The sequence below is a fragment of the Cygnus olor genome, chromosome 2 (assembly GCF_009769625.2).
Source record: "Cygnus olor isolate bCygOlo1 chromosome 2, bCygOlo1.pri.v2, whole genome shotgun sequence".
In the NCBI taxonomy this organism is placed as follows: Eukaryota; Metazoa; Chordata; class Aves; order Anseriformes; family Anatidae; genus Cygnus; species Cygnus olor.
Genome location: NC_049170.1, coordinates 160,317,327 through 160,341,949, shown reverse-complemented (window position 1 = coordinate 160,341,949; position 24,623 = coordinate 160,317,327). Strand labels below are relative to the sequence as shown.

The 24,623-nt window shown below is 73.3% G+C and overlaps 5 protein-coding genes across 7 annotated transcripts; 3 read left to right on the top strand and 2 right to left on the bottom strand.

Annotated features, from left to right (window-relative positions):
- Positions 1-861: 861 nt before the first annotated feature.
- On the bottom strand, positions 862-6,007 carry PARP10 (poly(ADP-ribose) polymerase family member 10). The gene is made up of 10 exons (XM_040547568.1): positions 5,694-6,007; positions 4,845-5,084; positions 4,404-4,631; positions 3,505-4,259; positions 3,219-3,431; positions 2,989-3,109; positions 1,918-2,910; positions 1,706-1,839; positions 1,425-1,599; positions 862-1,321 (listed from the first exon to the last, which is right to left on the bottom strand). Exons 1-10 carry the CDS (start codon positions 5,851-5,853, stop codon positions 1,017-1,019), a joined length of 3,324 nt encoding a protein of 1,107 aa, XP_040403502.1. The 5' UTR covers positions 5,854-6,007; the 3' UTR covers positions 862-1,016.
- Positions 6,008-6,163: 156 nt separating this feature from the next.
- GRINA (glutamate ionotropic receptor NMDA type subunit associated protein 1) lies at positions 6,164-10,873 on the top strand. The gene is made up of 7 exons (XM_040547534.1): positions 6,164-6,220; positions 7,868-8,202; positions 8,747-8,859; positions 8,943-9,143; positions 9,495-9,623; positions 9,803-9,946; positions 10,126-10,873. The coding sequence occupies exons 2-7, from the start codon at positions 7,902-7,904 to the stop codon at positions 10,273-10,275; spliced, it is 1,038 nt and encodes a 345-aa protein (XP_040403468.1). The 5' UTR covers positions 6,164-6,220; positions 7,868-7,901; the 3' UTR covers positions 10,276-10,873.
- A 186-nt stretch (positions 10,874-11,059) lies between these two features.
- On the bottom strand, positions 11,060-17,881 carry LOC121065080. The gene is made up of 3 exons (XM_040547531.1): positions 17,776-17,881; positions 11,995-13,124; positions 11,060-11,907 (listed from the first exon to the last, which is right to left on the bottom strand). The coding sequence occupies exons 2-3, from the start codon at positions 13,096-13,098 to the stop codon at positions 11,350-11,352; spliced, it is 1,662 nt and encodes a 553-aa protein (XP_040403465.1). The 5' UTR covers positions 13,099-13,124; positions 17,776-17,881; the 3' UTR covers positions 11,060-11,349.
- SPATC1 (spermatogenesis and centriole associated 1) lies at positions 13,040-17,621 on the top strand. 2 transcript variants are annotated; one of them, XM_040547533.1, is made up of 6 exons: positions 13,040-13,123; positions 13,684-14,173; positions 14,247-14,402; positions 14,729-15,139; positions 15,520-15,623; positions 16,267-17,621. In XM_040547533.1, exons 2-6 carry the CDS (start codon positions 13,735-13,737, stop codon positions 16,597-16,599), a joined length of 1,443 nt encoding a protein of 480 aa, XP_040403467.1. In that variant the 5' UTR covers positions 13,040-13,123; positions 13,684-13,734; the 3' UTR covers positions 16,600-17,621. The 2 variants fall into 2 exon arrangements, with proteins under 2 accessions (XP_040403467.1, XP_040403466.1); XM_040547532.1 differs by having other exon boundaries at positions 15,520-15,653; positions 16,267-17,618.
- Positions 17,680-24,594, top strand: LOC121065079 (sphingomyelin phosphodiesterase 5-like). 2 transcript variants are annotated; one of them, XM_040547530.1, is made up of 8 exons: positions 17,680-17,812; positions 21,469-22,493; positions 22,612-22,684; positions 22,761-22,901; positions 23,021-23,110; positions 23,296-23,359; positions 23,992-24,145; positions 24,216-24,482. In XM_040547530.1, the coding sequence occupies exons 2-8, from the start codon at positions 21,552-21,554 to the stop codon at positions 24,309-24,311; spliced, it is 1,560 nt and encodes a 519-aa protein (XP_040403464.1). In that variant the 5' UTR covers positions 17,680-17,812; positions 21,469-21,551; the 3' UTR covers positions 24,312-24,482. The 2 variants fall into 2 exon arrangements, with proteins under 2 accessions (XP_040403464.1, XP_040403463.1); XM_040547529.1 differs by lacking the exon at positions 17,680-17,812 and adding an exon at positions 17,893-18,994 and having other exon boundaries at positions 24,216-24,594.
- The last annotated feature ends 29 nt before the right edge of the window (positions 24,595-24,623 follow it).

Below are 24,623 nucleotides of genomic sequence, written 5' to 3'. Positions count from 1 at the left end.
ACAGGCAGCTGCAGCGCAGGCAGGAGACAGGCAGGGTGCAGGCAGGGTGCTCAGGGTGCAGGCAGGGTACAAGTAGGGTGCTCGGGGTGCAGGCAGGGTGCAGGCAGGGTGCTCAGGGTGCAGGCAGGACACAGGCAGGGTGCAGGCAGGGTTAACCCCCCCGCACGGAGGCACTGCCCGCTCAGCCCCCGGGGCGCTGTGCCGGGGCCAAGCAGCGCCGCCGCTCCGCATCCGCCCGCGGCCCCCACGGGCCCCACGCGAGGGGGGAGCGGGGCCGGGGCCAGCCCAGCCCGGATGCCCCGGAGCTGCCGGTGCCAAGGTCCGGAAAACCCTGCTGAAATCCCCCGGGGTTGCGAAACGCCGAGCGGCGCCGCCCGGCCCCGGCCCCCCTGGGGCCCCAGTGCCCGCCCCCCCGCCCCGTGCCCCCGCCCGGTCCCTGGCACCGGGGGGGGCCGAGCCCCGGGACGCCCCCCCCCCGTGCCCACGCGCGGGGCCGGGCCCCGTGGCCGTCCCCTCGCGGCTGCTGCCATCGTGCGGCCACGCGCGGCACCAGCGCCACGGGTGGCACCAGCACCACGGGTAACATCAGCGCCACGGGTGGCACCAGTGCCCAGGGCCACCCAGCTCCATCCCCACGGGCTCGGGCCCCCCCGGCCCCCCCCCCGGAGCCCACCCTAGGGGTGGCACCTCCCGACTCCCCCCCCCCAACCCACAGATGCAGACAGGTGAGCACCTCTCTGTGGGACCTGCCTGTGAGGCCCACTCCAGCAGGGCCCCCCCAGGTTCCTGCCAGCCCCACACCCCCAAGGGGCCTGGTGAGCCCCCCAACCCCCTCAGCCCCCCCACTCTCAGCACACAAGGAGCCGTCCAGTCTTTATTCCAAATCCCATATGCGTTGCACCCGCGTCCCTGCGCCCCGCACCTGTCCCTGCCCCCTGAGGCCAGCCCGGGGCCATCCCCACGTCCCCGACCCCCGCTGGGACCCCCCCGCAGCCAGTCCCGGGGGGCCGCCGGGCTCAGGCCCCCAGCTTGGCGCGGCGGCAGGTGATGAGGTACTGGGGGTAGGCCTGCGTGTCGTTGAAGATGACGAAGATGCTGGGCTCGGACAGGTTGTCCACAACGCTGTCGTAGCGCCGCGGGGCGCCCGCCGCCTCCCGCAGCGGAGGTGCCCGCATGTCCCGGCTGCCCAGCGTGTAGTCCCCCGTCAGCGCCTTGGCCACGAAGATGTACTTGTTGCCGTCCGTGCCGCAGGGCGAGTACTGCTCCTGCGCCGACACGGCCGCCTTGGCCGCGAAGTACACGCCGAGCCCATAGAGAGCAGCTGCGGCAGAGGGGTCAGCCGGCACCGCCGGGGGCACGGGGCCGGCACCCAACACTGGCGCGTGGTGCTGCGCCCGCGGTCCTCCCCCCCACCCCGTGCTCACCGTTCTTGCCACAGAAGCTGCGGTTGAAGCCGTGCAGGCAGATCTCGCGGCTGGACTGCTCCGTGGTGCCGTGGAAGAGGACCCGCTCCACGGCCCGGCTGCGGCACGCCTTCTCCATGCTGGCCTTCTTCAGCTGGTACTGCTTGTAGAGCAGCGGGTGGATCAGCTTCTCCACCTGCCGACAGCGCGCAGCGTTCAGGCCCTGTGGCTCCAACCCCCCGGGACCCCCACCAGGACCCTGCTTCGGACCCCAGCCCCGCGCCACCCCGCGGGGACCCCACCTTCACGATGTGGATCTTGTTGTACAGCTCCTCCAGGGTGGCGTAAAAGAGCTGCACGGTGTCCCCGAACTCCTCCGAGTCCTCGGCCAGCGGCATCAGCCTCACCTCCTCGTCCAGCCCCGACACCTCCGGCCCTGCGGAACAGACGCGGCACCGGTGAGGGGGGGGCAGCCCGTGGCGGTGCGGGACCCCCGTCCCTCCGCGGCACGCACCGAGCAGGTGCCAGGCGCTCTCGCTGGGGGGCTCGCTGCGCGAGATGGGCAGGGCAGAGGCAGTGCTGATGTCGTACTCCTCCATCTGCTCCAGGTCGATGATGACGGGCCGCCCGTCCAGCAGCACATCCAGATGCCTCTCACGGCGCTGCCAAGCCGCCTCCAGCAGCACGGCGGTGGCGGGCTCGTAGGGCACGGCCGTGCCCGTGGGGTCCCAGCGCACCCAGCGCGCCGCCGCCCCGGGGGGGCCGTGCTCTGCTGGCCTCAGCCGCTGCAGCAGGACGGCGAGGTCGCGGGCGGCAGCGGCAGTGTAGCCGGCGAAGCCGTGCAGCGTGGCCGTGGAGTCACGCAGGCAGAGGCGCACGGCGTGCCGGCGCTGCAGCAGGGCCAGGCAGCGGCGGCAGCCGGCCGGCAGCGCCCGCAGCCCCGCGCTCTCCACCTGCTCCGTGCGCAGCCGAGCCTCCAGAGCCTGCTCCAGCTGCCGGGGCAGCGCGCTCACGTCCTGCTCGAAGGAGGCGTACAGCGTCACCCGTGCCGTGTCGGCTGCCGGCAGGGCCTCCTCCAGCGAGGCCTCCAGCGCGGCCAGGAGGCCAGCATCCTCCTCTTCCGAGGCGGGGCCGGGGCCAGCCCGCTGCTCCTCCTGGTAGGAGTGCAGGGACAGCGCGGTGGCGCGCTCCAGCTCCTCATCCTCGTGCCGCGTGCTGTCCATGGACTGCTGGATGGCCAGCAGCATCTGCACCTCCTCTTCCTCTGCCTGGCCCTCCAGCTTGCCCAGGAGCACGTCCTCGGTGCCATAGCTGTCAGACATCTCAGAGAGCTCCTGATCCTTGCCGAGGAGCTTGAGCACATCGCTGGGGTCCCACTCTTCGCCAAAGCTGCCCTCGAGCTGCTCCAGAGCTGCCTCATGCAGGGCGGGCAGGGGGGAGCCTCTGCCCTCCTCATCCTCGTGGGCGCCGTCGGTGCGCAGTGCTGCCAGCAGCGCCTTGATCTCCTCTGCGAGGAGAAGTCGGCGTCAGCCAGACCTGACCCGGGGGTCACCACGCCCCCAGCAGCCCCCTGCACCCCGCTCACCGATGTCGGGGGGCAGGCTGTCTCCTACAGCGCCGTCGGGCAACTCCGGGCGCTTGGAGCCGAGCGTGGTGGGCAGCGGCTGCCGGCGGCAGCTCGGGGGGAGCAGCTCCGCCAGCTCCAGCTGTGGGGACGGATGGGAGGCGCTGCACACGCAGGCAGCGCAGAGCCGGTGCCGCTGGCACCCTCCTCCCGGCCTCCCCGGGCAGCATCAGAGCCAGCGCCGGCCGTACCTGGGGGTCCGGGGGGCTCCACTGGATGTTGCCCAGCTCGAGGACGCACTGGAAGCGGCTCTCCAGCTGGCGCAGGATGCTCTGCCCACCCTCGTCCAGCAGGAAGCGGGCGACGCCAGGGTAGTGCAGCGTCACCGTCTGCGAGCTGACGGTGCCCAGGAGGCTCTGCAGGAACTCGGCGGCGGCCTGGCACCGCCCGGCCTCCCCGCTCACCTGCGGGACAGCACCGCGGGGTCAGCCTTGCCCACGGCAGCACCGCCCGGCCCCCCGCCGGCCCCACGCTCACCCTGAAGCCGGCGACGTCGTCTCCTTCCAGCGGCAGCATGGAGACCTCGGGGATGCTGGCCAGCAGGTCCTGGTAGTGCCGCTGCAGGTAGCGCAGCGCGCCCCGCTCCATCGACACCAGCGTCTCGTCGGGCGCCGCGTCCCGCAGGAAGTCGCGCAGCTGCTGCCGGTTCTCCTGCTCCGTGCCGCGCAGCGCCAGGCCCTGCAGCCGCCCGGTGCCGGGGGCCAGCTGCATCTCGCAGCACCGCAGCCGCTCGCGCAGCTGGTGCCAGCGCGGCGAGCACAGCGCCAGCGCCTCGCGCGCCGACAGCTCCACGGTGAAGGGGCTGAGGGCGTCCTGCAGCAGGCGGGCGGCGTCGCGGGCGGCCGCGGGGCTCCGCGCCGTCACCACCACCTCGCCCTCCGCCACGGCATAGCCGGCCGGTGCGGCGCAGCCGGCCAGGAGCTGCCCCAGGTGCGCGCGGACGTCCTCGCGGCGCAGGAAGAGCAGCGTCGGGGCCGGCAGTGCCAGGCGCTCCTGTGCCATCGCCTCCGTCACCGTCTGCAGCCGTGGCTCGGACTCAGCTGCTGACGGCACCGGGCTCAGCTCCAGTGGGAGCTCTGCCGGCTCCGGGCTGCTCTCCTCATGGCCAGGAGCAGGCGGCTCAGCGTCCGTGGGGTCCAGCTCCTCCGCCGGCTCCAGGAACTCGTAGTAGGGCGAGACGGCCAGCTCGCTGTCCTGCAGCTGGTGCGGCTGCTGCAGCACCCGTGCTGCCACTGCCGGGAGAGAGACGTGGTGCAGCCGGGGGCCGTGCGCGCCCCCGCTGCAGGGACAGGGATGGGACAACCAGGATAAGCTGCAGGAGGGGGCAAAGTAGAAAGCGGGCCCCCCCCAGGCCATGCCAGCACGCGGCCGCTCACCTGCGGGCTCCTGGAAGGAGACGATGGCCGTTCGGCTCCCCGGCAGCACCCGGACGGTGCGCACGCGGCCGCCACCGCTGCGCCGGTTCTCGAAGTAGAGCTCCAGCAGGTCCCGGTGCAGCCCCGGCGCCCGCACCTGTACGCTGTCGGTCTGTGGCAGCCGCTGCACGGCCAGCGTGGCCCCCTCCAGCCCGCGGCACCGCACCCGCTCCTCCACCGCCGCCAGCGCTGCCGGGGAGGCGGCGGTGACGCCGGGGCTGCATTGGGGCATGCACCAGCACCTCCCCGCCCAGCCCTCCCAGCGCCCACCAGTGCTCCCAGTCACCCGCCGCTGGGATCAGGGGCTGCGGCACCCCCAGCACCATGGCGCCGGGCAGGGAGAGGGGGCAGCCAGCCCGGCACGGCCGCAGCGCCCCCAAACCGCCGCCACGGTGCCCTCACCGGCATCATCGAGCGGCTCGTGCAGCCGCAGCAGCGCCCAGTCCCCGGTGCGGTGCAGGCTGTAGGTGCCGGGGGGCCGCTCCAGCACGTGCTCCACGTAGAGCTCCAGCAGCTCGGGGGGGGTCTGGGGGCTGACGCCCTGCAGCAGGAGCCCGGCCGGGTCCCAGGGGGGGGCCGGGCGCACCCGCAGCTCCGCGCCTTGCAGCCGGTGGGGGCCCCGGGCCAGGACGCCCTGGGCGTCTGGGGAGGGCGAGCGTCACTGGGGGGCTGGGGGCAGCACCCACGACCCGCACCCTGCCCCACGCCGCACAGCCCCGACCTCGGGCTGGTGGTGCAGCTCACCAGTGCTCCCAGTTTGGACCAGGGCCCCCAGTGCCCAGCCCAGCACTCCCAGTTTGGACCAGACCTCCCCCCCCACCCCCAGTGCTCCCAGTTTGGACCAGGGCCCCCTCACACCCCAACCCAGTGCTCCCAGTTTGGACCAGGGCCCCCAGTGCCCAGCCCAGCGCTCCCAGTTTGGACCAGGGCCCCCCAAACCCCAACCCAGTGCTCCCAGTTTGGACCAGACCCCCCTCACACCCCAACCCAGTGCTCCCAGTTTGGACCAGGCGCCCCCAAACCCCAACCCAGTGCTCCCAGTTTGGACCAGGCCCCCCCAAACCCCAACCCAGTGCTTCCAGTTTGGACCAGGTCCTCCAATGCCCAGCCCAGTGCTCCCAGTTTGGACCGAGGCCCTCTGCACCCCAACCCAGTGCTCCCAGTTTGGACCAGACCCCCCTCACACCCCAACCCAGTGCTCCCAGTTTGGACCAGGTCCTCCCAGCAGCAGCCCGGCCCCGACCCTCTCACCTTGGGGGCTCTCGAAGGTGAGGAGGAAGAGCGGCCCCAGGCGCTGGCAGCTCCGCACGGGGCCCCCCCCCGAGCGCCGCCGGCTCTCGAAGTAGAGGACGAGGAGGTCCTCCTCGGCGTCGGGGGGGGCGCCCCCCACCTCCAGCACCCCCTCCGCCATCCTGCGCGAGCCTCCTTTGGGGGGGGGCCGCTCAGCCCGGCGACCCCCAACACCCCCACCCCGTGCGCCCCCCGCACCCGCACGGCCCCCCCCGACCCACGGCGGCACAGCTCCGGGGGACCCCGGCCCCCCGCACCCCCCTGCGCCCCCCTGCTCCCCACGCCCCCCGCGCACCGCTCCGGGCCCGGCCCCGCCCCAGCACGGAACCGAAACCGAAACGGGACGGGGCGGGGGCGGGGCAGCGCCCGGGCTCCGCCCGTAGCCGCGCCCCTTCGCCGAGGCCCCGCCCCCGCCAGGCCCCGCCCCCCTCGAGGCCCCGCCCCTCCCGGCGCGGCGCGGACCGGAGCGGCGCTGCCTGCACGGCGCGGTGAGCGGGGGCGCGCACCCCGGCCCGGGGCTGGGGGCCGGGGGCCGGGGGCGGGCAGGGGGCCGGGCGGGGGCCCCCACGCGTGTCCGCGGGCCCGGGCGGGGGGCGCAGAGCCCGGCACGGCCCGGCACGGCCCCGCTGCGGCGGCGCTGCGGCGGCGCGGCCCCCCCCCGGCGCTGCGGCACCGGAGAGCCCCGGCCCGCAGGGTCCCGCCGGGCCCCGCAGCCCCCGGGCCCCCGCCGCCCGCAGCCCCCGGGATTAGCAGCGGCCGGGCCGTAAATAGGCCGCGGTGGGGAATTACGGGCGTTAGGGCAAAGCGGCTTATGGCCGGGCTGCGTGACACCCCCGTGACGTGTCCCCCCCCCCCGTGACGTGCTACCCCCCCCGTGACATGTCCCCCCGCCGTGACATGCTACTCCCCCCGTAACATGCCACCCCCCGTGACATGCCCCCCCATGACATGCCACCCGCCCGTGACACGCCACCCCCGTGACGTGACACCCCCGCACCGCACCCCCCCCCGTGCTTTCTGCTCCTTGTCCCCGCAGCAGGGCTCCCGGCTGTCCCCAGCAGCGTGGGCAGCCTGCCAGGGTGCAGGGACGCAGCCCTATGGCAGGGGACGGTGGGGACACTTCCCCTTCCCGGAACCCAGCAGGGTTTTCCCCGTCCTGGCCCGGGTGTGGGTCTTGGTCTCTGCCCCGTGGGGCAGAGCTGTGCTGTGGGGCTGTGTGGGGTGCCAGTGCAGCCGTGCCGTGGGGCAGTGTGGGGCTGTGTGGGGCCGTGCCGTGGGGCTCTGTAGGGTGTGATGTGGGGTGCTGCTGGGGCACGGCTATGGGGCTGTGTGGGGCTGTGCGGGGAGCGATGTGGGGCGTCAGCATGGCCTTGCTGCGGGGCAGTGCGGGGGGCGGTGTGGGGGGCCAGTTCAGCCCGCTGTGGGGCTGTGTGTGGGGCACTGTGGGGCCATGTGGGGCTGTGTGTGGGGTGCTGTGGGGCTGTGTGTGGGGCTGTGCGGAGCTGTGCGTGGGGTGCTGTGGGGCCGTGCTGGGCGCTATGGGGCCATGTGGGGGGCTGTGTGAGGGGCTGTGGGGCGCTATGGGGCCGTGTTGGGTGCTATGGGGCCGTGTGGGGGGCTGTGTGTGGGGCTGTGGGGCGCTATGGGGCTGTGTTGGGCGCTACGGGGCCATATGTGGGGCTGCGTGGGGCTGTGTGGCGCTATGGGGCCATGTTGGGCGCTATGGGGCCGTGTGGGGGGCTGTGGGGCACTGTGGGGCCGTGGGGGGGGGCTCTATGGGGCCGTGTGGGGCCGTGTTGGGCGCTATGGGGCCGTGCAGACCCCGACGCAGGCCGCAGCCGCGGACATCCCAGGCCCTGCGGGGGTGGCGCAGGCGCGGGTCGGAGCCAGGCCTGAGCTGGGCCGCGCGGTGCCCGCAGGCGGCGGGGGCCGGACCCGGGCCATGGTGGGGGGGGCCCGGCGGCGGCGGCCTCACCGGGGCCGGGTCGGGCCGGGGGTGGGGGGGGAGGGGGGCGGCGTCGCCAAGGCAACGTCCCCGCCGCCGGGCCGCCATCTTGTGCGGAGGGGCCGGGGCTGCCCCGGGCGATGTCCGCCGGGCCTCACCGGGGCTCTGCCCCCCGTTCTCCCCCCCGCAGCGCAGCGGCGGCCCCGAGCCCCAGCCGGGCGAAGATGTCCCACGAGAAGAGCTTCCTGGTGACGGCCGACGGCTTCCCGGGCCCGCAGCCCCCGGCCCCCGCGCCCTACGGGCAGCCGCCGTACCCCGCCGGGCCCTACCCGCCGCCCCCGTTCGCCCCCGCGCCCTACGGGCAGCCCGGCTTCGCGCCGGGGCCGGGGCCGTACCCCGCCGGGCCCTACCCGCCTGCCCCGTACCCCGCCGGGCCGTACCCCCCCGCAGGGCCCTACCCGCAGGGCCCCTACGCCCAGCCGCCATATGCCCAGCCGCAGCCCATGGTGCCCGGGGACCAGGACTGTAAGTGGGGGGCACGGGGCGGGGGGGCGCGGAGCCCCCCGGGCAGGGGGTGGGCACGGGACGATGGCACCCGGGCTCTGGGAGGGGGGCACAGCAGGGCCAGGACCCCCAGTGCCTCAGGAGAGGAGGGACCCCCCTTTGGCTGGCTATGGGGGGAGTGTACTCAGCCCCCCCAGGCCGTGGGGGGGGTCACAGCGGTGTGGGGGCACTCCCAGCACCTCAGGAGAGGAGGGATCCCCACTTTGGCTGGCTGTGGGGGGAGCGTACTCAGCCCCCCCAGGCTGTGGGAGGGGGGCACAGCAGGGCCGGGACCTCCAGCACCCCAAGGCGAGGAGGGGTTCCCCCTTTGGCCAGCCATGGGGGGAGCAGAGCTCGCCCCCCCAGCCCCGCCACCTCTCTTCTCTCCCCCACCGCCACCAGGCGCCGCGCGGCCACACCGCGTGCCGCGGGGACCGGGCGTCCGAGTGGGTGAGCAGCCGCCCCCGGGGGCTGGCGGCGCTGTGGGCCCCGCGCCCCTCGCTCACCGCCCGCCCCCTCCCCGCAGCCCCGCTGCACAGCACCTACCACGAGGACGGGCCGCCCTCCTACTACGACAACCAGGACTTCCCCTCGGCGCACTGGGACGACAAGAGCATCCGGCAGGCCTTCATCCGCAAGGTGGGGGCGCGGGGGCCGGCGCCCAGCGCTGCCGGCGGGGCTGGGGCTCGGGCGTCCCGTGGTGACCCGTGCCGTTCCCGCAGGTGTTCCTGGTGCTCACCCTGCAGCTCACCGTCACCTTCGCCTTCGTGGCGGTGTTCACCTTCGTGAAGGGCGTGAAGGGCTTCGTGCAGCGCAATGTCTGGACCTACTACATCTCCTACGCCGTCTTCTTTATCTCGCTCATCGTGCTCAGCTGCTGCGGGGACTTCCGCCGCAAGCACCCCTGGAACCTGGTCGCACTGGTGAGCTCCTGCCCGCCCTGCCTGGCCCCACGGCTCGTGAAGCGTGGGGCTGAGAGGAGCCCATGGGGCTGAGAGCGGCTCGTGGGGCGGAGGGCAGCTCGCTGGTGCCTCGAGGCTTCCCCAACATCTTGGGAAGGCGCGGGGCCCTGCAGCCTGCCTGCTGTGGGGAAGGGACTGTCCTGGAGTGGGGCTCATCTGGCGTGGTCTGGGCAGCGGGGGGGGTCTGTCTGTCCCAAAACAGCAGAGCCCAGTGCATGCAGCACCTTCTCAGGGGAGTGAGCAGCCAGAGCGCGTGGCGAGGGGCAGACGGGGCTGGCTGGGCCCGGCTGATGCATTGTTTGTACCCCCCAGTCCATCCTGACCGTCAGCCTGTCCTACATGGTGGGGATGATCGCCAGCTTCTACAACACTGACGCTGTCATCATGGCCGTGGGCATCACGGTCGTCGTCTGCTTCACGGTCGTCATCTTCTCCCTGCAGGTGCGCGCTGGGGGTGGCGGCGGGCGGGCGGCCCCCGGCTCCCTGTGGGGCTGGGGCAGTGCTGGGGGGGCCGTGCCGGGGGGGCCGTGCCGGGCCGGGTGGGCTCGGGGCAGAGGAGACTCGGGGACCCCCGGCTCTCCTCCCTCCATGCGGCCGGCTGACCCTGCGCTGTCCCGCAGACCAAGTACGACTTCACCTCCTGCCGGGGCGTGCTCATCATCTGCCTCGTCGTGCTCATCCTCTTCTCGATCCTCTGCATCTTCATCCGGAACCGCATCATGGACATCATCTACGCTTCCCTGGGGGCCCTGCTCTTCACCTGTGTAAGTGCTGGCGTGCTGGGGAGGGAGCCCACAGCCTCCCTGGGAGCGGGGACGCCAAAAAGAGGGTTCGAAGCGGTCATTCCCTGGGGGCCGAGCCGTCGGCAGGATCCCCGTGGCAGCGAGGGGGTGACCCGCTCGTGGGGCGCTGCCTCCACCCCGTGCCTGCCCGTCTCTTGCAGTTCCTGGCGGTGGACACGCAGATGATCCTGGGCAACAAGCAGCTGGCGCTCAGCCCCGAGGAGTACATCTTCGCCGCCCTCAACCTCTACACAGACATTATCAACATCTTCCTCTACATCCTGGCCATCATCGGCAGGGCCAAGGAGTAGGGTCCCCACCGCCGCAAGTAGTCGTGCCCCGCGGTGCGCGGCGCCCTCCCCTCGCCCCAGCACGTTCCGTTCGGTGTTCTCATCGCCCCCCCCTTGTCCGTTCCCCTCTTAGAGTCTCTCTGCCCCCTGCCACCTCCCTGCCCGCGGCCAGGAGCTGCCGGGGGGGCGCAGGGTGCCCGGCACCGCGGGTGGCAGCCTGGGCCCCGTGCCGGGTGCGCCGTCCCCCGCTCAGCCCCCGCTTCCTCCCCCGCTGTGAATAAGGCGCCCCCCCCTCGCGTTGAATGACGATTGGAAGCACTTTCTCACCCAGCCCGCGGCGGAGCTCGCCCCGTCCGTCCTTCCTCCCCGCACGCGTGCTCTGCCCTCACCCCCTGCCCCTCCCCACGGCCGTGCAGGCCCGGGGGGGGCTCCTGCACCCCCGGCTCAGGCAGGGCTGCGAGCAGGGTCCCGCCGGGCCAGGCGCCGCTTGCTGCCGGAGCTTCCCTGCGGGGCCCCCACCACCCCCGGCACCCCCAGCCCCTTCCGCGCGCGGCCAGAGGCTCCGTCCTCACCCCGTTCTGTGGCTCCGGTTCTGCCGTTAATAAAACTGTTTAGTTCACCTCTCCGGTGTCGTCGTTCCTTTCCTGACCCCCCCGACCCACCTGCACGCTGGGGTGCAGCCCAGGCCCCCAGCTCCTCCCTCCCATGCTGCTGCCCCCTCCCCATGCGGCTGTCCCCTCCCCACGCTGCTGCCCACACACGCCCCACGAGTGCTGGGGGCTTGCCCGGCCCTGGGGGCTCTCCGGGCCCCCAGCCGTGCGTGGGCTCCGGATGCCACCGTGGTGGAGAGCCTTGGAGCCAGAGGCTGAGGCTGAGACCCCCGAGGTGGGAGGAGGAGACCCCTCCTCACCCTTAGCTCCTGGCTCGTTCCCCAGCCAGGGCGGCATGGGGGCGAGGGTGGGCACAGCCGTGTTTGGGGCGGGGGTCTCAGGGTGTCCCCGCCTGGCGGGCAGGGTACCAGCGTCCCCCCCTCGCCCACGCCACATCCGCCCCGCAGCGCACAGCCGTCGGGCTCAGCCGCCTCGGCCCCTTTATTCAGCGCTGGCTCCGTCCGCTCCGCTCGCCCTCGGCGCAGCCCACGCCCTCCAGCCCCCCCCGGGCCTTGCAGCCGCAGGAGGGCTGAGCTGCCCCCCGTGCCCGGCCGCACTCGGGGGGCAGCGAGCCCCTGGCCCAGGGGTGCCCTCTGCAGCACCCCAGGGAGCAGGGCCCCCGGGGCTCCTGGGGGGAGGTTTCCAACATCCCCCCCCCGCGACAGAACGGGGGCCGCCGGTCGCGCTCGGCTTGGGCGGCGTCGCGCTGCGCCCGCAGCTCGAAGGTCTTGGCGATGAGCTGCACCGTGTTCGTGGCGCCCGGGCGCTGCTGCGGGGGGGCCCAGGCCGCCGGGCCCTCCGGCTCCCCCCCGGGGTCCCTGCCCCGCACCAGGGTCCCCGCTGGCTCCCGGTGCCGGTGGCGGCTCCGCTCCCTGTCCGGCTCCCGGCGCGGCTCCTCCGTGCTCCTGCCCCAGCTCCAGCGCGGGGGGCAGCCGCAGCCGCAGCCACGCAGGGGGCTGGTGCCCGGCTCTGCATGGCTGCAGCTCGGCATCCCGGGGGGCCCCTGCAGCCAGGAGGCACAGAGCTGCTGGTGCTGCCACATGCCAAGCGTCCTGCCCGGCCGCAGCCGGCTCTGCGCCGCGACGCCTACCTGGTCGTCCGTGGGGGGCTCGCAGTGCGGGATCCTGCCCGCCCTGATCACGGTGGCGGCAGCTCCGTGGCAGATCCGCGACTCGGGGCTCAGCATGGCGCAGGCGGCAGTGGTGCGCGTGGCCCAGCCGTGCGTGGGGCCGCCCGTGGGGCCGCGGGTGGGCCGAGCGCCTGGCGCGTCCCGCTGCCTGCCGGCACTGCCGCAGCACCGCTCCGGGGAGCCAGGCGGCTCGCCCTGCCTGCACAGCCACGGGCCGGGGCCGTGCGGCACCGGGCGCCCGGGCAGCCCCCAGCCGTGCCCGCACTCCCGGCACGGCGCAGCTCCGCCGTCCCGCTCCCAGGGGCAGGCGCTGCTCAGCACCTCCACGGTGGCGCAGCAGCCGTGCAAGGCGTGCCAGGTGGGACCGCGGCACAGCACCTCGCCGCCCTGCCCGCAGCACCCGCTGCCGTGGCTCCCCCAGGGCGGGCCGTGGCGCGGCTCGGGCCGGGCGCTGTGGCGGGGTGCTCCCCCGCCGCCCCCCTCCGGCCCGGCCGCCAGCGCCTGGCCCGGGCTCTCGCCGTGGCCCTGGAAGCGCGCCTTGGCCCGCTGGAAGCGGCGGTTGTGGCGGCGCAGCCTCTCCAGGGAGGCGGTGTGGGCCACGGGGCCTGGCCGGTTGTTCTCCTCGGGGACGTCCTCGCGCACCGGGGGGACCTCGGTGGCCGCCGCCGGCACCTGCTGGCTCAGGAACTCCTCCAGCATCTGGGCGGCCAGGCTGGTGGTGATGAAGGAGCGGTCGATGGCGGGGCCCGGCCCCGACGGCCCCGGGCTGAGCTTGCAGGAGGCCGCCAGCATGGTGCCCAGGGCCTCCTCCGTGCCCGGCTTCAGGCTGGCGCTGCCGGCAGACGAGGAGGCGTCAGCAGAGCCCCCGGAGCCCCCCAGGCTCTCGGCAGAGCGTGTGGATGCGCTGGGGCTGCCGGGACGCTTGGCGGGGCCGGGGCAGGGCAGGGAGCTGCCGGCGCAGCCCCCCCGGGCGTCGCAGCAGCAGGAGGGGCTCGCACAGGCGGCAGGCGGCCGCGCATCTGGCTCCGGCACGCTGCTGCCTGCGCAGTGGCTGCAGCACTTCATGGCAGGCTGATGACGGGGGGGTCCTCCTGCGGGGCGGGGGGAAAGCAGGTGGAGAGGCGTCGGCCTCTCTGCGCCGGCCTCAAGCGCAGCTGGGATGCGGCACCCGCAGCCACCGCACCGTGCCAGACACTGCCCACCTCGTGCAGCACAAGGGGACTGCGGGGCGGCGGGTGTAGCTCCTCCCAACCATAACTGTAACCATAACCATAACCACAAGCACAACCACAACCACACACGTAACCGTAACCATAACCACAGCCATAACAATAACTGTAGCCAAAGCCATAACCATAGCCACGACCATAACCATAAAACCATGACAACAACCACAACCGTAGCTACTGCCACAACCACAAACATAACCACGACCACAACCGTAACCGTAACCATAACCATAACTGTATCCATAACCACAACCATAACCACAGCCACAGCCACAACCATAACCATAGCCGTGACCACAACCACAGCCATAGCCATAACCGCAGCCACAACCACAACCATAAAACCACGACCATGACCCTCCCCACGCTCCCCACGCCTGCCGCCGCCAGCCCCCAGCACCCCCGCGCCCCGCGGGTGCCACCTGTACCCTCCTCGCAGGGGCTGCGCGGGTGCCTGCCAGGACCAAGCACCATGGAGCTGGGGGGTGTCACGTGCCGGGGGGGGTCCTCTGTGACATCCCCCTCGGAACCACACGTCCCCCGGGATGGAGACGCCCTGGCAGCTGCTGGCACCCTCGTCCCGTGCCTGACCACCACCGAGGGGCTTCCCATGCCCGGTGGGAGCAGCCCCCCGGCCCCCGCACCCAGCGGGGGGCCGGGGCAGGGGGCCATGCAGCCGCTCCCCGCCATCCGCCCCTCGCGCGCCGGGCTGTCCGTCTTCGCCTGCTACGACCAGCTGCGGCACGAGATCCAGGCGCTGCTGGCGGAGAACGAGGAGCTGGCTCGCGTGGTGAACCTCATCAAGGAGCACCAGCAGCTGCAGCACATCCTGCGCGGCCACCCCAGCATACAGCCCCTGCTCGTCTCCACGCCCCGCGACAGCCCCGGAGACCCCGCCGGCGGCACCGCAGGTCAGGGGCGGCCAGCACCGCGGTGAGCCGGCTGCGGGGGGGACGGGGGCTCAACGCCTGCCCCCTCCCGCAGCGAGCGCGGCGTGGGACAGGGAGTCGGCGCAGAACCAAAGCGTCCCGCTGTCGCCCACGTGGTTCAACCTGCAGCCGCAGAGCATCACGTCTGAGACGTCCCTGCCCGGCACGGAGATCGGCACCGTCCTGTTCTCACCCGTCACCGGGAACAAGAGTAACCGCAGGGCCTGGGGCGCGTGCGTGCGGCCGTGTGCGGGACCCGCGGCCGGACCCTTCCCCCGTGGGCACCCCCAGCCAGGGCTCCCTGCACCACCCCCGCCCTGCAGCCCCCGTGCTGTGCCCACCCATGGGGGCGTCCCACAGCACCCGCAGCCCCGGAGTCCCCAGGTGGAGGCAGCAGCTCCCTGTGTCCCCGTCCCTGTCCCCTCACCACGGCCTCACGTGTGCCCCCACTTGCAGGAAGGGGACGGGAGGTGCTGGGGGCACGGGGCACAGGGCTGGCGGCTGCAGGGACCGAGACCACCGTGCCTGTCTCTGCAGCCGTGCCAGTGAATATGTATGGCAACCCTTCCGTGGGGGGCAACTACCTGCGGCTCTCCTGCCCCCCCGAATTGTATGGCAACTTCAGCCTGCCCCTGGAGCGCCAGCTGCCCCCTGAGCAGCCCCCAGACCCACGGAAGCCAGAGCAGAGGAGCCCCAGCGTGCAGCAGCCGGACCTGCAGAGCCCCGGCCCCCCGGTGACCCCGGTCACAGTGACCCCGATCGCGGTGACCTCGATCCCGGTGACCCCGGCCCCGGTGCCGCCGGAGCCGCTGTCCCCGGAGCAGCAGCAGAAGCCGCTGGACCTGCGGCTCCCCGACGTCCGGCGCAAGGAGCCCTCACGGAAGTCACCCAGAGCCGCCGAGCGCCCACCCGCCACCCCGCAGACACCGCATGGCGCCAGCCAGCGAGGTACGGCCGGGGGACGGGGGTCGGAGTGCCCTGGGCCACCCCCCGATGTCCCCACTGCCCCCCGGACAGAGCTGCTCCCACCACCCCTGGCTCCCGCCTGCCCCAGTGCTCCCAGCATGGGGCTGGCCCAGCTGTGCGGGTGGGATCACCTTTGGGTGGGATCAGTGGGTGGGGGCTCCCCCTCGTACCCAACATATCAGACCCCTGCAAGTGCCCCCAAATCCCCTCTCCATGGGGAAATCCCGCCTGTGAGCAGCCCCAAGCCCCTGCGACCCCAGAAGCAGCCCCACGGCTGGGAAGGGGGTCCTGGGGTGAGGGGCTGTGGGGGCAGGACAGCCGGGGGGCAGCGGTGAGCACCCGCCCCCCCCCCCCCCCTCCAGATGCCCGGCACTGGGAGCGCCTGGTGGGGGAGATCGCCTTCCAGCTGGACCGCCGCATCCTCGCCAACATCTTCCCCGAGCGGCCCCGGCTCTACGGCTTCACCGTCAGCAACATCCCCGAGAAGATCATGGCGGTGGGGGAGGGATGGGGTGTGGGGGATGGAGGGGATGGGGGTGGGGATGGGGATGGGGATGGGGATGGGATGGGGATGGGATGGGATAGGATGGGGATGGGATGGGGATGGGATGGGATGGGGATGGGGATGGGATGGGATGGGATGGGATGGGATGGGATGGGATGGGATGGGATGGGATGGGATGGGGATGGGATGGGGATGGGGATGGGATGGGATGTGATGGGATGGGATGGGATGGGGATGGGATGGGATGGGATGGGATGGGATGGGATGGGATGGGGATGGGATGGGGATGGCGATGGGATGGGATGGGATGGGATGGGATGGGGATGGGATGGGAGGGATGGGATGGGATGGGATGGGGATGGGGATGGGGATGGGATGGGATGGGATGGGTATGGGGATGGGGATGGGATGGGATGGGATGAGATGGGGATGGGATGGGATGGGATGGGATGGGATGGGGATGGGATGGGATGGGATGGGGATGGGATGGGATGGGATGGGATGGGATGGGATGGGATGGGATGGGGATGGTCTCCATGCAACCCCTGGGCGCTCAGTGTCCCAACCCCACACATGCTGACCCTCTGCACCTCTCCCCCCACAGTCCATCTTCAGCAGCTCGCCAGGTGTCTTTGACGAGCAGTACTGTGCCGCCATGGCGCGGCGCTACATCACCCTCATGACGCGCCTGAGGGCGCTGGGCTACAACCCCGAGGTGCACCCGGCGCTGGCTGAGTCCCTGGTCAACACCTTTGGCATCCTGCGGGAGCTGCCCGAGGCGGCCGGCTCCAACGCCTGCGCCACCCCCAGCCCCAGCCACCTGCGCCGGGTGGTGGCTGAGACGGTGCCGCCGGCGGTGCGGGCGGACGCGCTGGTGCTGCTGGAGTGCCTGCAGGAGCTGGCGCGCGAGGACGGGAAGCCGCTCTTCCTCAGCTGAGCCCCCCGCAGCCATTAAAGCCCCCCCAACTCGCTGGGCACTGGTGTGGCAGTGATATAACAATAATGCGGTGCCAGTGCGCTCACCCTCCGCTGTCCCCACTGGTGGCACCGTCACAGCCACTCAGCCTGGGGGCACACGGACCCCAGATACCTGCGGGAGGGCACAGCTGTGCAATGCCCCCCCCCCACACACACACACCTTTGTGTCAGCACGTGCAGCAGGGGGCGTGCGAGGCGTGAAGCGATGTCCATGGCCGTGGGCAGACGCGTGTCTGGGCACTGCTGGCCCACAGAGCAGCCGGCTGTGGGGTCGTGAATGCCCCCCCTGTGATGTGTATGACTCGGGGGGCGCCCCCGGCTGGCTCCTGCAGCGGTGCCATGGCCCAGGCAGCCGGCTGGGGGGCTGGGGGGTGGCAGTGCCCTGGGGTGCAGGCGGGGTGCAGGCAGCAGTGCCGGGGGCAGCAGCAGTGCCGGGGGCAGCAGTGCAGGCAGGGTGCCAGCAGTGGGGCTGCGGCCATGGGGCCATGCGGGGGGAGCAGCTCGTGCCTGGAGGCTGCTGTCCTTTCACTTTCACTTCTGCATGGCGGCAGCGGCTCTGACATGGATGTGAGAGCCGGGGCAGCCGCTGCCGCCGGTGGGAACGGGCACCTGGGACACCTGTGGCATGATGGCACGGGGGGGAGAGGGGACAAGGTGCCCGCCCCCCGCCCCCCCAGCGTTCCCTGTCCCCACGGCCACGGCCTTGCCTGGGGCCTCGCCCCAGCCCCGCGAGTCCCCTGGGGCACACAGTTGATGTTGACGTTGGGCGTGCAAGGCAGTGCCGGGGTGCCAGGGGCCCTATGCACAAGTGGGGGTGCACAGCGGTGCACAGGCCCCACGGCTCCCCAGTCCCTCCCCCAGAGTCCCCCAGCGCCCCCCAGCACCTCCCAGCTGTGCCAGGGGACAGGGGCTGCACAGGGAGCCGTGGGTGGCGGTGACCTGGGGGCTGGGGGCAGCACGTGCCATGCCCCCCGCCCTCGCCGTGCCCCCCGCCCTCCCCACGACCCCAGCCCTCGCCGTGCCCCCAGCCCGGCCGGGAGCCCTGCTGCCGCCGTGGGAGCCGCTGACCGCAGCGGGAAGGGGAAGGAGCACAGGAAGAGGCGCTGCTCGAGCCAAACCGCCTGAAACGCGGTACCTGAAGTGGGGCTGACGGCTGAACGGCCTGGGGAGAGGTGGGGAGCGCGGCGAGGGGACGGGGAGGGGACGGGGAGGGGGACGGGAATTGGGATGGGGACAGGGACGGGGATGAGGACGGGACAGGGAGCGGGATGGGGACGGGGATGGGGACGGGGAGCGGGGTGGGGATGGGGACAGGGAACAGGAATGGGACGCAGGGTGAGGCCGTGAGGGCCCCCTCCCACAAGTGCAGGCTGGAGCCCCGGCACCATGCCAAAAGGCGCTGCAGCCGCCGCTGCCCCAGTGGGCGCTTACCGTGACGCCGGTGCCCACCCCGTCGGCCATGATGGGGGGCCCAGGACAGGGACAGGGTCAGAAATGGGGGGGTGGGGGGGGCAGGGTGGGGGGATTTCCCACCCTGGGGGCAGCACTGGCCCCCGGCAATCAGTCGTTCCCCCACGTTGGTGGGACCCGGCCCCGCGTCCCTCTGCCCCCCCCCTTGTGCAATGGCTCCGAGGCTGCTGGGGGGTGGGGGGACACCCGTGGCCCCCCCAGTCCTGAGGGCAGCAGGAGGGCGATGGGCAGCCAGGATGGGGTGGACACAGATGGGTGGGGGGGTTGCCCCCTCCCCATGCAGAGGGGCAGGCACTGCTGCCTGCTGGGGGGGGGATTTGGGGGGGGTCTGCAGGGACCTGCTCTGCACCCCGTGTCCGCCCCCAGGGGACAAACTGGGAGGGGGGGGAGGGGGGCTGCCCCTGCCCTTGGGGACAGGGCTGCTCACGGTCCCCAAGGCGGCAACGGCCTCCTGCGGCCCCCCCGCCCCGCCCCGAGCCTTATCTCTCCTTCTTATCAGCACCGGGCGCCATCGCTCCCGGCGGTGCCGCCAGCCCAGGACTCAAGGGGTTACCGCTGCGGGCGTTGGCGCTGGGCAAGGTGCAGAGCAGGGGACGCGCCGCCGCCACCTCGGCCTCGCTAGCCCCGGCGCATGGAGGCGGGAGCCGCGGTGCCGGGCAGGGGCCGCGGTGCCGGGCGACCTGGGCCACGCATCCCGGCAGGAATGCGCCCATCCGGCCGGGGCGGGCGGCAGCGGGTCACGGCCAAGGCCGCGGGTCATTAGTCGGCGGGGCGGCCGGCGCCGAGCGGATGTTTGCGAGCTGTTGAGCTCCGAGCGCGCTGCGGCACGCGCGGGCAGGTGGCGGCGGCGATGGCGATGGCCCCCGGCTCCGCAGGGCGCGGAGGTGAGCGCGGGGACGCGGGCGGTGGCGTGGCCCCGGGGGAGCGCGGGCAGGGAGCCAGGGAGGCAGCTCAGGGACGGAGCCGTGCCGCAGGCAGCAGGGCACGGCACCGCCGCCACCTGCGTGGCCTGGAGTGACCAGACCGCAGGGGCAGAAGCAGCACCGCGAGGGGGGCCTGGGGGCAAATGGGGGATGGACGGGGGCAGAGCTGCCAGCACCACAGGTCCACGCCTGCAGCGCTGCTGGCTCCGAGCCCGCCGCGGGCAGCCTGGGCAGGGAGCACTGGGCAGGCCCAGGCCATCGTCAGCCAAGCGTGGCTGAGCCACGGTGTCCCTGTGGGATGTGACCCGTGGCTGGTGACAGAGGTGGCTCAGGGGTCACTGCTCGTGGGGACAGCGGGGCCCGGGTGGCCCGGCCGTGTCCCTCAGCGAGCACAGCCTGGGGGACCCCATCATGGTCCTGGTGCCCAGTAGGGGGGCAACACCGCCTCCTGCACAGCAGGGCAGGGGCCGCATCCTGCTCGCACTCATGTGCTCGTGACCGCAAATTAACTTCCCTGTGGGAGTCAGGGCTGCCCCGAGCAAGCACCGTGTCCGGGAAGCGCCAGGACAGGCAGGACCTGGGCTGAGTCAACCCCTGCCCGTGCCTCTGCCTGTCCTCACGCCCACGGCACCGGGCAGAGCTGGTGGGGCAGGGGTCACACCACAACACCCACTGCGCCGCAGAGCACGGGACAGGCTGGGGCTGCTCCAGCCCCACGCGGAGGGGCAGGGTGATGGGACGCAGGGTGGCTGCGTGCCTCGCGGGGGTTTTGGCGAGGAGCAGGTCTGAGGCACCAAGGTGTCCCCGGGCTGGGGACGCTGCTGCCCGGTGCGGTCCCGGTGGCTCCATTTGCCCTGACTGTGGGATGGGACGGGGATGGAGCAGCTGCGGCTGAGCCTCCCTGGTCCCGTAGGGGAGCACAGGACCAGCCCCACCACAGCAGCGTCCCCGAGCGCCCCGTGCACTCCCAGGGTAGAGGGCAGGACAGACGAATGGACAGACGGATGGATGGACGGATGGAGGGGCTGTCTCACAGCGTGGGGCTGTGGAGTCAGGCAGGAGTCACCGGCCCCGGGCGAGACGGGCAGGAGGATGCGGGCACGGGACTAGGGCCGTTTCCCGTCTGGGAGCGTGGCCGCAGGGCACGGCGGTGCTGGGGAACTGGTTGGGCCAGGCCGGCCGGTCCTGGTCCTGGTCCTGGTCCTGGTCCCGGCCGCGCACGGCTCACCTGGCCCTGGCTCACCACTGTGAGCCCAGCAGCAGCCGGGTGCCCGGGGTTGGCAGCGCGGGGTCGGCAAGGGCCTGGCGGGCAGGTGAGGGGCGGCACGGGCACGGAGCAGCCTCGAGGGGCGCAGGCAGGGGCGATGCCCGGCGGGGATGCGCTGTCCCCAGGCTCCCTCTGCCCGGGGGTCTGGGGACACCGCAGCCGGGCAGAATGGTGCCAGGAGCTGCGCTGTGCCACGGCGGGCACAGAGCTGCCGGCACTCGGGCGGGGGACACCGCGCCACGGCTGGGGGGGGAGCCCAGCGGGGGGCTGCGAGGGCGGGGGGCTTGGGGCTGGGGTTCCCTGGCCCTGAGCCGGGGGCGGCGGGGCCACGCGTGCCGTGCTGTCCCATGTGCCACCAGCCCCTGTGCCGCCCTGCGTGCCGTTGTCCCCTGTGCCGCCCTGTGTGCTGTGCCACCCCCGGTGCCATCCCCGGTGCCACCCTGCGTGCTACCCCCCCGTGCCACCCCCCCATGTCACCGTCCCCGTGTCACCCCCGGTGCCACCCGGGGTGCCACCGTCCCCGTGTGCCGTCCCGCGCGCCCCCATCCCCCTGTACCACTGCGGGTGCCCCCGGCCATGGCCCCCCCGCGCCCCCCCGCGCCCTCTTGGATGTGGTGGCACTGGGACAGGGTCCTGCACTGGGGGTGCTGCACTGGGGCAGCCCCGCGTGGGGCCGCGGCCGGGCCGGGGACACGCGGGGCCGCGGGGGGGCTCCCCCAGCGGGGCGGGCCGGGGCGGGGGCGGGGCGGGGCGGGCCGGGGCCGTCCCCGGGAAGTTCCCACGGTGGCGGCGTGGCCAGGGCCGGGGCCGGGGCCGGGGCCGGGGCCGGGTCGGTGCGGCGGGGGGGTCCCGGGCCCGGCCGTGCCCGGTGCAGCCGGAGAGGGGTCCTGGTCCGTACCAGGTGCGGCGGGGGGGGGGTCCTGGTACGTGCACCGTGCACTGGGGGGGGGTCCTGGTCTATGCCTGCTACGGGGAGGGAGGTCCTGGTCTCGTGCCCAGTGCCCCGGCGGGGGGGGGGGGGGGTCCTGTTCCATACCGGTGCGTCGTGAGGGGTCCCGGTCTGTGCCCAGCGCATCGGGGGGGTGGGGGGGTCCCGGTTCTGGCTGTGCCCGGTGCCGCCGTTTCCCCGCTGCCGCCCACAGCCCTGACCCCGCTCTCTCCCCCCCAGGCCCCGCTGTCGGCGCCGGACCCGGCCCCCCCCCGACAGAGCAGCAGGACGCCTGCCCCGGGACCCCCCTGGTGCCCCCCGCCATGGTGCTGCGGGAGTCCCCCTTCCCCAGCCGGGCGCTGGCAGCCCTCGACGGGCTGGCGCAGGGGCTGCTCTGCCCCGGCTTCTGGGCCCTCAACCGGCTCCTGGACCTGCAGCCGACGACGGCGGAGCGGGAACGGGGCTGCCGCTGCTGCGGCTGCACCGGGCGGGCGCTGGCGGGGCTGGCGTGCACGGCGCTGCTGCTGCTCTCGCTGCCCCTGACCGCGCTGGGGCTGCTGCTGTGGCTGCCCACGCAGGCGGCGCGGCGGCCCTTTGCCTGCCATCACGCCACGACGGCCGCGGCCCCGCCGCCCTGGGACTTGCAGCAGCGCCGCAGCTTCACCTTTGTCACCGCCAACCTGTGCCTGCTGCCCAGCGGGCTGGCCAAGTTCAGCAACCTGGGCCAGACGCTGCAGCGCGCCGCCTACGCCGCCCGGCAGCTCGCCCCCGAGCCCCCCAGCGCCCGTGCCAGCCTCATCCCGCCGGGGCACGGCGAGGCCGCCGGCTACGGGGGGACCCTCTGCAGCCCACCGCAGCCCCACGGCGAGGGTGGCCCCTGGCACTACGGCAGCGTGGCGGTGGAGGTGGAGGGGGACGCGGCTGAGCACACCCCGGCAGGCACGGCCAAGCTCCTCCCGGCGGACGCGTCCCAGCACTTCCCGGCGGACCTCTCCGAGCGCTTCCCAGCAGACGCGGACTTCCTCTGCCTGCAGGAGGTGTACGACGCGGGCGCTGCCGCCCGCCTGCGCCAGCAGCTGGCCAAATCCTTCCCGCACATCGTCTACGACGTCGGGGCCCGCGGGCTGCAGGGCTGCGGGCTGAAGCTCTTCGGCAGCGGGCTCTTCCTGGCCAGCCGCTACCCGCTGCTGGCCGTGCAGTACCACTGCTACCCCAATGGCGCCCGCGAGGACGCCCTGTCCGCCAAGGGGCTGCTCTCCGTCCAGGTGACCGCAGCCCATGGCCCTGGCCCCCCCTGCCACCTCCCACCCTGCCAGGCGGGGACCAGGGATCGGCGCCGCGTCCCCTGCCTGGCCGTGCGCTGACAGCTCCGCGTCCCCCCAGGTGCTGCTGGGCTGCGCGCAGGGGCAGCGCGTCGTGGGGTACCTCAGCTGCACCCACCTGCAGGCACCCGCACGTGAGTGGGGGGACCGGGGGAGGACCGGGGGGGCGTGGGGGGCCGGGCCGCCCGGTGACGCTGTGTCCTCGCGCAGCCGACGCCGCCATCCGCAGCAAGCAGCTGACGCTGGGGCTGCACTGGGTGCAGCTCTTCCAGGACGCCCACGAGCAGCACGGGGACATCGTGGCCTTCGACGTCTTCTGTGGGGACCTCAACTTCGACAACTGCTCCCGAGGTGGGGACGGGGGCACGGGGTGGGGGGGGCCGCGGGACGCCACCTGCGGGTGACGCGTGCTGGGCCGGGGGCTGTCGGGGCCGGTGGGGTGGCAGTGACGTGTCCCCTGCTCCCGGCAGGTGACGAGCCCAACCAGAGCCACGAGATCTTCAAGCTGTACCGGGACCCCTGCCGCGTGGGGCCCAAGCGGGATGAACCATGGGCCATGGGTAGGACCCGACTGCGACCCAGCCGCTGGTTTGTCCCCATGTGCCAGCGCTGGTCCCTCGGGCATGGCCATGGGGATGCGTCCCCACTCCCCGTCCTGTTGCTCTGCTCTGCCCCAGGCTGGCCGGGGACGTGGCACAGGGCAGCGCAGCCCCCGCTGACAGCCCTGCCCGTCCCCGTCCCGCAGGCACCCTGCTCGACTACCTGAAGATCTACGAGGAGCCCGTGTCCACCCCCGAGAACATGAAGAGGTGACAGCCGGGGGGCATGGCCAGGGGGAGGGGGGATGGCTCTGGGCACTGCGGGTCCCCAGAAGGCCACCGGCGTCCCTAGGTGGGCGATGGGGTGGAGGAAGAGGGAAGAGGGACACCCCTGCCCAAACTGCCCTGGCCAGGGGAGGGGGCTCGATCCCAGCCACAGGGCTCCCCCCCGTGTCACTACACCCCATGTCACTGCACCCCTGCACCTGCATGTCCCCCGCCACTGCACACCCATCGCCACATCCCCATGCCGCTGTGTCCCTGTCACCGAGTCCCTGTGCCGCCACATCCTCGTGTGACCGCATCCCTGCGCCGCCACATCCTTGTGTGAACGCGTCCCCGCATCACCGTGTCCGTGCCACGTGCGCCTGTTTGACCACAGCCCCATGCTGCTGTGTCCCCGTGCCACCGCGTCCCAGTGCCACCGTGTCCCCGTGTCTTGCTGGACAGGATGCAGGCTCGCGTGGTGCTGTGGTGCCCGTCCCCTCCTGTGTGGGACGGTGCCCCCCACCCCAGTGCAGGACCCCAGGCCCCCCGCGGCCCCCTGTGCAGGACCCTGTCCCACCCAACCCCGCCGGTGCGGGACCCTGGGGGCTCCCCTCACCCCCGTGCCCCCCCCCCAGGACGCTCTCGCAGCCCGGGGGCCGGCGGCAGTTCCTGGCGGGCCCCATCCTGTCCAGTGGGCAGCTCGACCCCGAGGCCGGTGACGCCTGGCAGGGGCGGCGCGTGGACTACGTGCTGTACCGGCCGCACCGCAACGACCGGCAGCTGCGTGAGGTGAGTGCCAGGGGGACGGGGCTGGGGGGTGCCGCGGGCACCCCCCCAACATCCACTGCTCTCCCCGCAGGAGGTGGAGGGCATCTCCTTCATCACCCAGCTGGCCTCGCGCTCCGACCACCTGCCTGTGGCGCTGCGCCTCGCTGTGGGCCCCGCAGCCCCCTGAGCACCGGCGGGGGCACGCAGCCTGGGGGGCACATGCAGCCTGGGTGGCAGCCGGAGCCGTGCCCCCCTCCCTGCAGCTCGAGTGTGGCCAGGGGCCTCGCCATGCACAAGGGGGTGCCGGCACCCACAGGGCTCCTGGGCCACATCCGTGGGGCTGGGGGCTGCTGTGGGGCAGCACAGCCCCATGTGTGTGAGCCTGGGCTGGGGGGGGGGGCGGGCAGCCACCCCACCCCCCCCATGTTTTTTTTTTTAATCAACTGGAGAGAAATAAAAGCGATGTGGGCAGCGGGGCCGTGCGCGGAGGGGATGCAGA